This window comes from Pecten maximus, chromosome 14, assembly GCF_902652985.1.
Source record: "Pecten maximus chromosome 14, xPecMax1.1, whole genome shotgun sequence".
NCBI classification, from domain to species: domain Eukaryota; kingdom Metazoa; phylum Mollusca; class Bivalvia; order Pectinida; family Pectinidae; genus Pecten; species Pecten maximus.
The window spans coordinates 6,988,030-7,004,823 of NC_047028.1; the positions used below are offsets into that span (position 1 = coordinate 6,988,030).

Sequence of the window (16,794 nt, forward strand, 5' to 3'; positions counted from 1 at the left end):
TGTTGATGACTATGTGTCTACCCTGGTAGGAAACCTTGAGAAAGCTCACACCGTCGCTAGGAGTAATTTGAAGACATCTCTTAACCGTATGAAGCGTTATTATGACCTACGCATTATGCAGAGACCATACGCTGAAGGAGATGTCGTGTATCTTTTAGATACTGCAGTCACCAAGGGTAAATGTAAAAACTATGTTCCCCTTGGAAAGGACCGGGAGTTATAGTGAAGAAGATATCGCCTTACCTGTATCAAATCAAGCTTCGCAGTTCCGTTTTGGTGACCAACCATGATAGAATGGCCCCTTGTAAAGATAGGAAAATCCCTGCGTGGATCCAGACCTTTAAGACAATAGGGGTAGGAGATGCGGAGCTACCAGACCAGAGTACAGAAGTTGTTTATGTTTGTCGTAAGCCATGGCAAGGCCGGTTCATGATACAGTGTGATTATTGTCAGGAATGGTATCATGGATCTTGTGTCAACGTAACTGCTACTGAGGCACTTGATATTGACAAATACAAATGTAATGGTTGCTGTAATAAGTAATCATGTGCTCTGTTCTGATTATTTACAGATATGGCAAACAGAGGGACCACTCAGCCCATTGATGAGCAGGCAGCAGCGTGTTTACGCGGAGGTGAGCTGTTTCAGCCCCCTACTGCGTTCATCGAACGGATGGCCCTCTGTATGTCGGATCAACGCTTTGACAAGATCGTCTTGGACATGTGCAGTTTGGCAAAGGGTAAGATAGGTAAGAAAGGAGCTAACCGGAGACAACTTGAAGGTTGGCTGAAGAAGGTCGCGGAAACCTTGGGACTCGCTGCAGCTCCGTTCATTCGCCTGGATTGAGCAGCACGTCGCCCCGCTGAGTCGCCGGCCAAGAGTAGGACATGTACCTGCAGAGTCGACGGCCTGTTACCGTGACATTCGCCTGTCTACAGACCCCAACCTGGAGCGCAGGACTGAGGATGCAGTTACCACCGAGGCCCCTGCAGTATCGGAAGATGACCTGGACCTCTTGGGGGATGACCCAATGGATATTGAGCTCATGCCCCCAGTGGATACCATGGATACGCCCGTGTTGGAGGAGTCATTGATTGGATCGCCTGCTGTATCCCCATCCCAGCGACCAGATAGCCAGACTGTACCGTCAGGTCGCGTCTCTGCCAAGGGTCCAGCCAGTGTGCGTGAGGATTTTATCCCCGTCTCCCGTGCTAAACCCAAGGTAAGTGACCGGCCATCCAGGAGTACTCGCCGGACCAGTCCTCGTAAGAAGAGTTCCCGTAGGAGTCCTTCACCTGTTCGTCATCGTTCCAGTCCGCGGAGAGCTGCCAGAAGCCCTTCAGTGTCTGCCCCTATTCGTCGGACAAGCCCCCGTAAGCGCCCTCACAGCCAGTCAACTGAACCTATTCCCAGGAAGACCGTCCACGTTGAGGAGCCCCGTACCACTCGAGTTGTGTCGTCTGCCGAGCCGAGACGAGGAGGAATAGTGGTAGAGGTTCCAAGAGGTTCTGGATCTACGTCGCGGAGCCGAGCGCCGAGGGTCAGACACTGTGTGATTCCTGACTGCAAGGAGGTTGGGAGTTACGCCAAGCCCCACGCGTTCAACCATCATTTACCGAGGGTTTTTGACGAGCGCCTGCCCCCTGCAGCAATCAAGGTTCTTCGTGGACGGAAGGAGGCCCTTTTACAAGCCGCTGTATGGCTTTTGAGAAGAGCCGTGGGCAACCTGGACGACCTTGTTGAGTACGTGGAGATGCAGCACCTTTTCACATCATCGGAGAAGCTCAGTTTTTAGACTGCCAGATAGTGGGGATGAGGGCATTTTGTGGCTATTTGAGTGTACCATGTCCAGACAACTTCACGTGGGAACCGGTGAACTCTGTAGCCGTCCTCCTTCACTGGAAGGTTTTGTTGCTGATAGCTGCCCGGAACCCTGCTACCGAGCGAGAGTACTGGAGAACGTCATTTCCTGCCGCTGAGGAAGTGGGAACCCGAACCCCTCGGGCGTTTGATGCTCACTTCCATCTTGACCACACCCTGAAGGCCATGGGATTACGACTGGACTCTACGTTCCAGTCCGTGTTGGATGGTACCAGGATGGACAAGGGAAATGAGGTAATCGTCGCCGGGACTTGTGCCTCTTTCTGCGACCCGGAGACTTATCCAACCACGGATAGTCTGAAGACCCTACCAGCGGATATGGAGGTCGCAGTAGGTGTACATCCCAAGAAAAGATACTCAAGCTCGGAGGTGGATCGCGTCATCAGGAAGCTGAAAGACCTTGTACGACAACGCAGAGTGACAGCAGTTGGCCAAGTTGGTGTTGACCACTCCGTACCACCGCAGTAGTGGCCGCAGCAGTTAGTCATGTTGGAGAAGATTCTACCATTGGTGGAGCCTCGACATGTCTTGGTTCTCCATTGTAGAGGGATGTCCGGAGATAGTGGAGCAGAAGCATACCTCCTTCTTCTACACTATGTAAAGAAGGCAGTGCCTGAAGACCAGCGGATATATCTCCATTGTTTCAATGGGGATTCCTATGTCCGTGAGCAGTGGTCTAGTGCTTTTAGGAATCTGTACTTCGGATTTACCAGCATGGCTGCAGGATTCACCCCACCTCAGGTTCGCGCCTTGAAGTGGGTCAACCCTGAGAGAGTGTTGTTGGAGACCGACGCCCCCTACTTCAATCGGTCAGGCCGCAAGTGGTCTGCACCCAACCAATTGTATTGGACGGCGGAGGCTTTTTGCAAAACACCTCAGCTACACGGCGGAATCCCTGCTGAATGCGACTGTAACCAACGCTCAACGACTGTTTCGTCACTAGGAAAGGACAGTTAGGGACGGGGTTGTACCTAAGTATTTTACTAGGTAGTGAGTCTATTTTATAGGCTACCCGTACCCTCATCATCGAGGATTGGATTCTAGACATGGAGGTCGGGATTGCATCCATGTATTTTACAGGATTGTGTGTCCTTTTAGGACGTCCCTCGCCTCATAACCGGATTTGACTGCAAGGGATTTTATCCCTACTATTTCCCCCTTTTTGGAGGAAGCAACCCAGTAGTAACTTAAGTGACTTCATCGCAACGCTTTTAGTGTGCACGTCCCTCGCCTCATAACCGGATTTGACTGCAAGGGATTTTATCCCTACTATTTCCCCCTTTTTGGAGGAAGCAACCCAGTAGTAACTTAAGTGACTTCATCGCAACGCTTTTAGTGTGCAGAGTCAAAATTTAGGAACTTGATCAAGACACGGAAGATCTTTGTATATACCATTACCACCCTCCGGTCATAAAGGACTTTCATTATAAAGTTGGGAGGAATGTAGTGTCTCGGGCCGAGTTGACCTGATTACTTACGCCGGAAGTGCGTCACGGTTAACTGGCCCGTGCCAGATAAAGTTCTACCCCGTGTACAGTCTCTTCACACCTGACCGGCAATCAGACAACACGTGTGTTAGACCATCTCTGTTTTTAACGGAGGCAGTATATCTCTACGTAAGTAGTGACAGTTATCTTAGTGCTCCGGGTTTTTAGCTAGGACACTAAGCCAGTACATTCTATTGGATAAGTATTTGACTGCTGTATCATCACCGTATCCTGACCTGTCCAGCGACCCGTGGTGATATAGATCCACTTCCATTGTGAACCAGATAGCGTGACCAACAGCGAGGTAACTAGCTTGTAGTGTAACAGCAACGTTACTTTAATAACATATTTGTATAAGTGGGATCGAGTTAAGCCTTACCCAGCTCATAAGTAAGTGGATTTTATCAGTGACGACCTTGAAAGAGTTACCATAGACATATGTAACGCGCAGCACGTGTACCGCAGGGGCGCCACGGATGCCTAACGGTCTCACGCTAGTCTCTGTTATGATGTTGTACAGAAAATAACAAGACATTTCGACCCACACACATGCTAACAATGGAACAAGTTCCCGAGCCGGTTATCCAGGGGCGTCCTTGGGCGAGATGTTCTGGTAACGAGAACAATGTTCCCGTATCAAAATCCCGCCCAAACGCCCCTGGGGAATCCTTAAATGACCTTAGCTGTTAAAAGGACGTTAAACAAAATAAAATAAACCAAACCAAACCAAATTTACGCGAACCAATAAAGAAACAGTAGAATATCCATTACCATTACTTGTAAATAGTGGACTATGCATCCTAATTGACACACCTTTCATTAATTTTTAGATAAATATAAAATATAACATGCAAAAAGATATATATATTTCCCTTCATGACGAATTAATCAAACATTTCATTCACACAACTTGTCAGTCTAGACTTTTGATTTTGTATAATGTTCCCAATGGGCACAATACGTCATTAAGACGTCGTTGCACTCTAAATCGGCAAAAGATCCGGCCTATCACAAGGAGACTTAACACAAACATACCGCAGCCTCCCAAAACACACACACGCACTCATCACACGCATGCATGTCGCACACACGGAAGGCCGTCCTTAAATGACTTTAGCTGTTAATAGGACGTTAAACAAAATAAACCAAACCAAACAGTATATATATATTTCATGCAGCCAAAAAACCATTTCAAAATCAAATTAATTTGTTTATCAGAATCTATAAAGAACATATTTCATTAGTAACAAATATATGTATGTACACAAATTTGATTTACATACATGCATGCAGGTCAGGTTGCAAATGTAATGAGTCATAGATAGCTATAGCTGTAGGTATAAACAGACAACAAGTGTTACAAAGCAATACAAGTGTGATATATATATATATGTGGTTACAATATTCTCACATATCACTTTGAAACCTATATCATACACATTTGTTTTAATTCCGAGTAAATTAAATTAAGCTTTAATGGAAATAGCTTTATGTATTACATTTAAGATAAAAATTAATATTACCAGATAAATTCAGCATGCTTCACAGATTTCCATATGAATTTTGAATGGTGATTTCTGAAATTTGAAAAGTCCCCCTAAAGTTCATGTTTAAATATATTGCTGTAAAATAAGGATAAAAGAAAATCATGTAATTTTGGGGTATATTATTTTTAGAAATATACTTTTTTTGGTTGTCATTTTCATGAGACATAAACTTGTTTGAATTCGGTTATTCGTGATATTTAATAAAAGTTAGAGCACACCTGTACACCAACCAATCTCGGCGTGAATATAATATTTGCTATTTATTGTATTAGCTCAATTGCTCTGACTGTCTAAAAAAACAAATGGATTGTTTGAATTAAGAAGAAAGGGTGGGGGTTCAACTGGTCAGAAATAATAATTGTAAGTTTCATTAAAATAGCACTAGCATGTCTATCTAACCTTGCATGATGCATACATGTATAATAACATTTTTAATATTTTGCATGAATTTCAGTTCCAGGTACTCTGCATGGCCTCCAGTTATTTACGACGATGGAGACAAGTGAAGGCAATAGAAAATGACATGGTATCAGATGATCCTATAGAAACATCCAACAATGACGAAAGAGAAGATTTATCTAATCTACCCTTTTTTGAGGATAAATCTCCCAATTATATGTGAAAACCATGATGGTAATGAATCAGATTCAGATGCAGAATTTCAAATTTATGATGAAAACTCTTCAGACTCTGAACTTGAGTCTGACCTAGGATTTCGAAATATTAATTCAGATGTCAGCATTGTTCTAAATGAAGAAAGTCCAAACTCAAATGATTGTACACTTCATGAGAAGTTAGCTGAATGGGCTACAAAAATCCATCAGACAAGATCAAGTGTCAATGAGCTACTAGAAATACTCCGTGCTGAAAATCTCCCACTACCAAAGGATTCTAGGACATTGTTACAAACTCCCAAGAGAAATACCGGTTGATGATAAGTGTGGAGGAAAATATGCCTATTTTGGAATAGAAACAGGAATTCTTAAAATCTTAAAGTCTGGAAGTAGAGACTTTCCAAAAGAAATCAACTTGCTTACCAATATTGATGGTATTCCATTGTTTAAATCTTCATGTGCTCAATTCTGGCCAATTATTTGTAGCTTTGATACCTTTAGACCATTTGTGGTGGCATTATTTTACGGTCAAAGCAAACCAAGCCCTGCTACAAACTTCCTGTTTGATTTCCTGGTGGAATATGCCCATTTAAAAAAAGAAGGAATCAAAGTAAATGACGTTCTAGTCAAAATTAATTTCAAAGCATTTGTTTGTGATGCACCTGCTAGGTCATTTCTTAAGTGTGTCAAGGGTCATTCTGGATATTTCTCCTGCGAACGATGTGAGGTGAGGGGCACATTTCAGATGGGTAGAGTTGTGTTGCATGAAAGTCTAGATTTTCCATTGAGGACTGATGCAGGATTTGCTGAACATCAATATTCCAACCATCAGATGGCCGTTTCTCCATTAACCGGGGCAGGTTTTCCATGTGTGACAGGATTTTGTTTAGATTACATGCACCTTGTGTGCCTTGGTACTATGAGAAGGATTCTGTCATACTTTAAACAAGGCCCTGCCACCTGCAAATTGTCTCGGATACAAATGAATTTGATTTCTGGAGACCTTCTGAACTTGTCAGGTAGACTGCCTACAGAGTTTTCCCGACAGCCAAGATCTCTAAAAGAACTAGATCGTTGGAAAGCCACTGAATTCAGACAATTTCTGCTCTACACAGGTCCACTTGTATTAAAAAATATTTTAAATAAAAACATATACAGCCACTTTCTCTGTCTTTCAGTAGCAATTTCTATTCTTCACGATTCAGATGGAAAGAAAAGAAATCATTTCATTGCCTATTCGAGGCAATTGCTTCAGTATTTCATTGACAAATCGATAGATTTTTATTCTATATCTTTCCCAGTCTATAACATACATAGTCTTAAACATCTTCCTGATGATGTTGAGAATTTTAAATGTTCTATGAATGACATTTCATGTTTTCCATTCGAAAATCATCTTCAAATATTGAAACGTTTGGTGAGGTCATCAAGGAATCCTATTAGCCAAGCTGGGAAAAGGTTATGTGAATTAGAGTTTGCTGTTACAGAAAACTATGCAGCATATTCATGTCTGACCCATATTTCTGCAAATAGAAGAAATGGATGCCTTTTGTTGAAAAACAAGGACTTTGCATTTGTTCGTGAGAAAAGGAATGATGGTACATTGATTTGTGATGTTTTACACCAGAGGGACACAGACAATTTCTACACAGATCCCTGTGATTCAAAGTTGATCAACATTGTTTTCGTCAATAGCTATCTTCGATCACAACGGAGACCTGTAGACCCATTGGAAGTGTTAAAGAAAGTTGCCTGCTTGCCATATAAAAAAGGACTTGTTCTCACCCCTCTGCTTCATGGCATGGAAAAGTAGGAATGGTAAAGTTTATGTATTAATTTTATTATTTAATGTAACATTGTTATTTTGAATAATAACATAACATGCTAATTTCCTGTTGCAAACCCATAATGTCTCGTGTTGATATCCTGAATTAAAAAAAAATCTTAAACAGGTTTTTATTCTGCATGGAAATTTTTAAATGGAGCATGTCATGATTTTGTTGATTTTTATTGTAATAATTCTGTATTGATGCTTTAATCATGTGATTCAAATTATTAGATAATGTGGGTACGTGTGGTATGGATGGAAGATGGAACAGAGGAGGAGGGTACAGTACCAAGTCCTTGGCTGAGGGTTGGCATGTTGTACTGGCCCAACACCAGTAATGCATTGAGGGCAATGCAGTCTGGGAAAGTGCCGGCAGCATCTTGGAGAACATTCCCTGTTGTCAAGGAAAAGTTTAAATCAGGTATACATATATATATGTAGATCAAAGTTGTACATGGTTGAACTTAAAACGTTGCTTTCTTTCTGTTTTGATAATGACTTACTTGCTGTTGTTGGCGCATGCATTCTTTTGTCAGCATGTCCAACCTACGATTTCTGCTCTGATATAATATTGTCTATCGTTTATTTCTGTCTGTTATTGATCAGGGGACCCAAAAGGAAGTTAAAGGCGAATGCATCTGTCTAAAGATCAATAATATAGCCAATACATCAATTTCTATAAACAATCAGTTATGGCATTATAGCAATATTTTGATATGCTTCTTAGTACGAGTAAATATAATCCTGATCCTGATCCTCAGTAGAAATGAAACGGGTGGTGCTGAGTGAAATGTAAAATACTGATTAGTTATTTTTATATATTAAGTTTGTACAGTCCTAGAAGTTCAATTACAAATGAGAAAGTACGTTATTGGAGGATTATGTTTTGAGTTTGATACATCTTTATAAATGAATAGACAATAATAGCAATTAAGCAGTGTGTATATTACATCTATTTACATGTATTTTTCATTCTCTTTTTTGTAGAAAAACGAAATGAATGTGAGGCACATGACCTAACGACAACTGTTGAGACAGAGGAGGATCCAGAGGATATTTCTGACATTAATCGGCGTCAACGGAAAAAGAAAGTCATGAAGGACTTCTTAACAGGTAGTTATCTACAGTTAATTATGAATTCTTAACCATATATATACATCACCACTATAGAAATCATCAGGGCAAAGTAATGCGAGTAAAATGGGCAAAAACGAACCTATACATTTATTTATCAAACGAAACATGACATGTTGGTTCACTAAATTGAAATTCATAATAGAAAATGGTTCGGTTGAGAATTGTTTAACATCTTATTCCATGTACGAGATACATACGCCAATGATAAAATTTAGAAGTTTTCCTCTAGGTTAAAAGTTTGGTGTCTTCTGCAGTATGCTTCAGTGAGGTAGCACTCTAAATCGGCAAAAGATCCGGCCCATCACAAGGAGACTTAACACGAACATACCGCAGCCTCCCAAAACACACATACGCACTCGCTACACGCATACATGTCGCACGCACGGGAGGCCGTCCTTAAATGACCTTAGCTGTTAATAGGACGTTAAACAAAATAAACAAAAACCAAACCTGCCCCGACATCCTGTTTTTTTTTTGTTTTTGTTTTTTATTCAAAAATACTTCAGTAGTGCAGAAAAGTACCCAAAATACTCAAAAATATATCTGATTCAACGACATGTATTTGATAAGAAAAATAAAATCCTGTGTACATGGTCATCATCCTTAAGAACAAGAGGCCCAATGGGCCTGTATCGCTCACCTGGCTCTACAGCAACTTTGAAGTTGATTGAGTTCATTTCTACAGATACTATGCTGATTGTCATAGTAAGCTAGGTTTATTCATACTAATAAATTTTCTAGTCCTTCATTTCAGCATTTTATTGGCCTAATATCTGGTCTAGGAGGCTCTTGGCTATCGCAAAATTATTGTTTACAGATTTAAGCCGATTTCACCCCTGTGATCTTAAATGTAGGTCAAGGGTCATTCATTTGAACAAACTTTGTAGCCCTTCACCCCAGCATGCTACAGGCCCAATATCAAGTCCCTGGGCCTCTTGGTTATTAAGAAGAAGTCATTTGAAGATTATAGCCTATTTGACCCATGTGACCTTTAATGAAGGTCAAGGTCATTTATTTGAACAAACTTTGTAGCCCTTCACCCAAGCATGCTACAGGACCAATATCAAGTCACTGGGCCTCTTGGTTATTGAGAAGAAGTTGTTTGAAGATTATAGCCTATTTGACAAATGTGACCTTGAATGAAGGTCAAGGTCATTTATTTGAACAAACTTTGTAGCCCTTCACCCTAGCATGCTACAGGCCCAATATCAAGTCACTGGGCCTCTTGGTTATTGAGAAGAAGTCGTTTGAAGATTATAGCCTATTTGACAAATGTGACCTTGAATGAAGGTCAAGGTCATGTATTTGAACAAACTTAGTAGCCCTTCACCCCAGCATGCTACAGGCCCAATATCAAGTCCCTGGGCCTCTTGGTTATTGAGAAGAAGTCGTTTGAAGATTATAGCCTATTTGACCAATGTGACCTTGAATGAAGGTCAAGGTCATGTATTTGAACAAACTTAGTAGCCCTTCACCCCAGCATGCTACAGGCCCAATATCAAGTCCCTGGGCCTCTTGGTTATTGAGAAGAAGTCGTTTGAAGATTATAGCCTATTTGACCCATGTGACCTTGAATGAAGGTCAAGGTCATTTATTTGAACAAACTTAGTAGCCCTTCACCCCAGCATGCTACAGGCTCAATATCAAGTCCCTGGGCCTCTTGGTTATTGAGAAGAAGTCGTTTGAAGATTATAGCCTATTTGACCCATGTGACCTTGAATGAAGGTCAAGGTCATTTATTTGAACAAACTTTGTAGCCCTTCACCCCAGCATGCTACAGGCCCAGTATCAAGTCACTGGGCCTCTTGGTTATTGAGAAGAAGTCGTTTGAAAATTATAGCCTATTTGACCAATGTGACCTTGAATGAAGGTCAAGGTCATTTATTTGAACAAACTTGGTAGCCCTTCATCCCAGCATGCTACAGGCCCAATATGAAGTTCCTGGGCCTCCTGGTTATTGAGAAGAAGTTGTTTAAATGAAAAAGTTGACGCCGGACGGCCGGACAGACGGACGGACGGACGACGGACGCCGCACCATGGCATAAGCTCACTTGCCCTTCGGGCAGGTGAGCTAAAAACAATTCTCGTTTTGATTTTTTACAGAAGTGCCCTGATGGGATATTTCTCAAACTTCACATGTAGGGTTTAACGTGGTCACTAATTTTGAAACTGATCAGGAAAATAAATGGCAGGCATGCAGCCATTTTGGATTTTGATAGTTGAAGTTAGTTGTCATTATTTCTTGAGAAATGTGTTCTTTTTGTGATGAGCTAGAATTGTATACACCCTGCAGGTGTTGAGAGTGGGGACAGTAGTGGTTCTTCACAACCTCCTCAGAAAAAAGTCAGATTACATGATAAGAGTAAGTTTAAATTGATGTTCCCTTAACTATCGATAATCGTTGATACATGAAATGCAACAGTATCTTATTGTATAAATATCTTGTGCAGTTCAATATTTTAGTTTTCTTTATAATGCATATTTCTTTTTTCATTGAAAAATGATTAACATTGTACATTTATTTTGGGTCCTTTACCGTCTCTCATCAGACTATATAAATCTTTATATCTGGAAGTAAATTTAAAGTACACATATAACTGATAAAGTTGCAATATGCTATAATCTTGAGTTTGTTTAACAATATGTTTTCATTTGAATAAGTACCAGACATTCGGATCCCAAGGCCACCAACCAAACCTTGTCCAGAAACTCCAGGACAAGATCCACAGCTCAGTTTAGGTACGCAGTCAATTATTTAAATCAAAGTCTTGAAATATTGAAGAAGGGATTACCGTATAACTTTAAAACCAACAGTCTCCAGAACAATTTAACATAAAAAAAATTGTGCTTTGAATTGTACTTAATTTTTGAAGAAAAATGCATGAATTGTAGGTTTTTTTACCCGGTGAATTAGTTTTGTAGTTTAAACATTTGCAATTTAAATACATATTTGATAATTACAGGTGCAAGGAATGTTTTGTCAAAAGGGCCTAGTACAAGCCTTCGCTCACCAAGTCATTCCCCAATAAGGTCGCCCAGTAGTACACCAGGAAGTTCACCACAAATAAACTCTGGACTGTCAGCACCAAATCCTTTAGGTTTGTTGAAATATTAAATATTTTACCAGTTGCAAAATTTTGATTGACTATATCAGTAACAAAGTTAATTTGTACGTAACTGAGTGATACAGCATCAACATAACAAAGATAGGTGTATACATATTTATTGTATACTTAGTAATAAATACAGGTTTTTTTGCATATGCATTATGGCGCCAAATCTCCCGATCCGTAATCCTTACCCATGCATTATTGATTCAGTAATGCACCCCAAACCCTGTATTGGCCCTCTTCGCGGAACACCTCTAAATTTTGCGTCTCATCAAACTATTCGGGTCTCTCGGGTTTTGACGTAGGTGCTGTGTTGTCAGCGAAACCAAAACAAACAACATGGCGTCGAGTAGACGAAGGAATGAGGACATGGGAGAGAAGATTTTAAATTCGCTTGCAGCACGAATTGCAGAGCTAGAATATCTCGCCGAGAAGGAACACATGGTAACCGAGGAAATTGATAACTTAAACTTTACAATAGGAGAGGTCGTACAAGCCGATGTTAACCAATCGTTCCATGATGAAGCGGGACTGGCAGACGACATCACGGAATTCATATATAGAAACACCTTTGGAAAGGAACTTATTTAGAAATCATTATAAATTTGACAGATATGAACTTCATAAAGACTTAAAAAACTTCAATATTATAAAGTGTTTATAATTCAATACATTAAAAATTTGAATCTGATTTTTCTTGTCAAGTTATAATTGTTGTTTTGATTAATGTTCTGTGATTTATTACTAAGAACACAATAAATTGAATAAAACATACCTTTCGATATGGAAAAAGGTATGTATTATTCTCTATATATTACATTACATATTCTAAAAGGACAGTAAGTAGATTACCAACAGTGTGGACAGAAAGACTTGCAGCAGCAAGCACTCCACATATGGGTCCCCAACACACCTGTGTAATTCTTCTGATATGTGAAAATATAAAATTCATATAAATGATAATTATTATATTAGAGGTTCAAAATTTAATTTATTTGAACTTAAGCTATGAGCCTAGTGTATGTAATAGTTGAGAAAATTAGAAAGTATCTGAGTGATACATTGCCTGAGTAATAAAAACATTAATTTCTTACAGATGCCACAAGGGCATTAAGATGTTCGCCAAACAGGTGGTCTGAAACGCTTGCCTCAGCCAGCACTCCGCGCAGGTCCCCAAGGAGTTTGTCTAATGCTTTAGGTTTGTGAAACTATGAAATTTATATGGGTGATAAAAGTGTACGTAACAAGGTTCAAATTTGAATTCATTCTATAATTAGAATGCCCGTCATAACTATTCAAAGCAAGTGGAAATATGGCAATGAGCTAACAGTCAAAGTTAATTTCAAAGTTAAGAACGTCTTAACTATCTAAGTGATACAACTACATACTGTCTAAAAAAAAGATGCCTTTATTTCAGATTCAAGAAGGACGGTGAGACATTCGCCGACAGGGTGGACAGAAAGACTTGAAGCGGCCAGTACTCCACGGATGTCTCCAAGGTGTCTGTACTTGTCTGAAACCAAGCAATGGATATCACTCATATTTGCCTGGTAGCATCACTATGGGGTGGGAATTCAAAATTGTACAAATGGTGAGGCTGACCCCACGGGGGCCTGAGTGGCGGGGCCAAATGTGGTCAATTAGGCTATATTGATATAAACGACTTCTTCTCTGAAACCGAGCAATGGATATTGCTCATATTTGCCTGGTAGCATCACTATGGGGTGGGGATTCAAAATTGTACAAATGGTGAGGCTGACCCCACGGGGGCATGAGGGGCAGGGCCAAGAGGGGTCAATTTGGCTAAATTGATATGAACAACTTCTCCTCTGAAACCAAGCAATAGATATTGCTCCTATTTGACTGTGAGCATCCCTTTGGGGCCAGGATTCAAAATTGAACAAATGGTGGGGCCGACCTGCCTGAGGGGCAACAACTTCTTTTCTGAAACTAAGCTATGGATATCACTCATATTTGCCTGGTACAACCCCCGGGGTAGGGATTCAAAACTGTATAAATGACAGAGCTGACCCCCGGGGAGCTAAGAGGCGGGGCCAAAAGGGGTCATTTTGGTAGAATTGATATAAACAACTTCTTCCTGAAACTAAGCAATGGATATCACTCACATTTGTATGGTAGCATTGTCATGGAGTGGGGATTCAAAATTGTACAAATTTTGGGGTTGACCCCCCCAGGGGACTTTGGGGTGGGGCCAAAAAGGGTCAATTTGGCTAAATTGATATGAACAACTACTTCTATGAAACAGCTCATATTTGACTGGTAACATCCTTTTGGTTAGGGATTCAAAATTTTATAACGGAAGGAACTGACCCCGGGGTGCAGAGGGCGGGGTCAAAAGGGGTCAATTGGTTTAAACAACTTCTTTTCTGAAACTAAGCAATGGATATCGCTCACATTTGTGAGGTAGCATCTGGGGTTGCGCCAAAAATCAATTTCATTTAATGGATTAATGCATTTTTGGCATAAAAACCTCACGTACCCATATAAAATGCCTATGATATATTGACATAGCAATACCAGTGACAAATATACTTAATCATTATTCTTGTTTCATATCTCATGAAATCCAGATGAGCGATACAGGCCCTCTGGGCCGCTTGTAATAACCCATTATCAAAGCTAGTGAAAATAAGGCAATGAGCTAAAAGTCAGTTAATTTCCAAGTTAACTTCTTAACTATCTAAGTGTACCGCGCCAGTATGAATAAAGACAGGTGTATATATTTCAGATTCAAGAAGGGCAGTGAGACATTCGCCGACAGGTTGGACAGAAAGACTTGCCAGTACTCCACAGAGGTCTCCAAGGCGTCTGTCTGATGATTCAGGTTGGTGAAAATAAGAAATTTATACTAATAATTACAGCATGAGGTTCAAACTTCAGTTTATCTTTGTGTGATATATTTTACGATGTTCAAATTAATTTGACTTCATTCCATAATTAAAATGCCTGTCATAACTACTAGTGGAACTATGGCAACAGTCGAAAGTTGATTTAAAAGTTAAGAACTTCTTTACTCTCTAAATCAGTATAAAAAGACACACATATATCCCTCGTATTTCAGATTCAAGATGGACAGAAAGACTTGGGACAGCCACCAGTACTTCACACAGGGTTCCAAGGTGTCTGTCTGATGCTTCAGGTTTGTGAAAATGAGAAATTTATATTGATGGTTACACCATGACCTTCAAACTTTAGTTCATATTGCTGACAATAACTACTTCAAAACTAATTGAACTTGTTAACCTTTACTCGTCTGTTGATATTACCGATTAAACTATACAGTGTAAAAGCAAGCTGTCAAGTTATTAACTTCCAGGTTTGTAAGTATGAATTACAGAAATGATATGCTACATTGTATTTGATATTTGTTCCTTTTCAGTACCGGGAAATAATAGTAAACAGAGTTATGATTTTATATATTACAGATTGCAGAAGCACTTTGAACCTGCAGCCAAATAGTAGCAACACAACCAGGACCAACTCTAGGGATCGTTATTAGCTCACCTGGCCCGAAGGGCCGGTGAGCTTATGGCATGGCGCAGCGTCCGTCGTCCGTCGTCCGGCGTCCGTCCGTCGTCCGGCGTCCGTCGTCCGTCGTCCGTCCGTCAACTTTTCCTTTAAATCGCTACTAGTCCTTAACTACTCAGTGGATTTTGACCAAATTTGGTCTGAAGCATCCTTGGGTGAAGGGGAACCAATTTTGTATAAACGGTGGGTCTGGCCCCCCAGGGGCCTTAGGGGCGGGGCCCAATAGGGGAAATATAGCAAATTCTTTAAAATCCTTCTTCTTCTGTAGAAATGAAGGGATTTGATTCATATTTGGTCTGAAGCATCCTTGGGTGAAGGGGAACCAATTTTGTATAAACGGTGGGTCTGGCCCCCCAGGGGCCTTAGGGGCGGGGCCCGATAGGAGAAATATAGCAAATTCTTTAAAATCCTTCTTCTTCTGTAGAAATGAAGGGATTTGATTCATATTTGGTTTGAAGCATCCTTGGGTGAAGGGGAACCAATTTTGTATAAACGGTGGGTCTGGCCACCGAGGGGCCTTAGGGGCGGGGCCCAATAGGGGAAATATAGCAAATTCTTTAAAATCCTTCTTCTTCTGTAGAAATGAAGGGATTTGATTCATATTTGGTCTGAAGCATCCTTGGGTGAAGGGGAACCAATTTTGTAAAAACGGTGGGTCTGGCCCCCCAGGGGCCTTAGGGGCGGGGCCCGATAGGAGAAATATAGCAAATTCTTTAAAATCCTTCTTCTTCTGTAGAAATGAAGGGATTTGATTCATATTTGGTTTGAAGCATCCTTGGGTGAAGGGGAACCAATTTTGTATAAACGGTGGGTCTGGCCCCCCAGGGGTCTTAGGGGCGGGACCCAATAGGGGAAATATAGCAAATTCTTTAAAATCCTTCATCTTCTGTAGAAATGAAGGGATTTGATTCATATTTGGTCTGAAGCATCCTTGGGTGAAGGGGAACCAATTTTGAATAAACGGTGGGTCTGGCCCCCCAGGGGCCTTAGGGGCGGGGCCCAATAGGGGAAATATAGCAAATTCTTCAAAATCCTTCTTCTTCTGTAGAAATGAAGGGATTTGATTCATATTTGGTCTGAAGCCTCCTTGGGTGAAGGGGAACCAATTTTGTATAAACGGTGGGTCTGGCCCCCCAGGGGCCTTAGGGGCGGGGCCCGATAGGAGAAATATAGCAAATTCTTTAAAATCCTTCTTCTGTAGAAATGAAGGGATTTGATTCATATTTGGTTTGAAGCATCCTTGGGTGAAGGGGAACCAATTTTGTATAAACGGTGGGTCTGGCCCCCCAGGGGCCTGGGGGGGGTGGGGCCCAATAGGGGAATATTGCATATTCTTTAAAATCCTTCTTCTTCTGCAGGAATAAAGGGATTTGATCCATGTTTGGTCTGAAGCATCTTGGGTGAAGGGGAACCAATTTTGTTTAAACGGTGGGTCTGGCCTCCTAGGGGCCTGAGGGGCGAGGCCCAATAGGGGAAATATAGCAAATTCTTTGAAATCCTTCTACTTCTGTAGGAATAAAGGGATTTGATCCATGTTTGGTCTGAAACATCCTTGGGTGAAGGGGAACCAATTTTGTATAAACGGTGGGTCTGGCCCCCCAGGGGCCGTAGGGGTGGGGCCCAATAGGGGAAATATAGCAA

At 41.0% G+C, this 16,794-nt stretch overlaps 2 protein-coding genes and 2 long non-coding RNA genes across 4 annotated transcripts; all 4 read left to right on the plus strand.

Moving 5' to 3' along the window:
* The first annotated feature begins 1,812 nt into the window (after positions 1 to 1,812).
* LOC117341720 lies at positions 1,813 to 2,349 on the plus strand. The gene has a single exon (XM_033903583.1). It carries the CDS (start codon positions 1,813 to 1,815, stop codon positions 2,347 to 2,349), a length of 537 nt encoding a protein of 178 aa, XP_033759474.1.
* Positions 2,350 to 2,367: 18 nt separating this feature from the next.
* LOC117341721 lies at positions 2,368 to 2,838 on the plus strand. Its single transcript, XM_033903585.1, has one exon. It carries the CDS (start codon positions 2,368 to 2,370, stop codon positions 2,836 to 2,838), a length of 471 nt encoding a protein of 156 aa, XP_033759476.1.
* Positions 2,839 to 8,325: 5,487 nt separating this feature from the next.
* LOC117343005 lies at positions 8,326 to 11,582 on the plus strand. The gene is made up of 3 exons (XR_004535943.1): positions 8,326 to 8,470; positions 11,156 to 11,233; positions 11,458 to 11,582. It is a non-coding gene; the product is annotated as an uncharacterized LOC117343005 (long non-coding RNA).
* A 2,326-nt stretch (positions 11,583 to 13,908) lies between these two features.
* On the plus strand, positions 13,909 to 15,121 carry LOC117342716. The gene is made up of 3 exons (XR_004535884.1): positions 13,909 to 14,449; positions 14,687 to 14,764; positions 15,051 to 15,121. It is a non-coding gene; the product is annotated as an uncharacterized LOC117342716 (long non-coding RNA).
* The last annotated feature ends 1,673 nt before the right edge of the window (positions 15,122 to 16,794 follow it).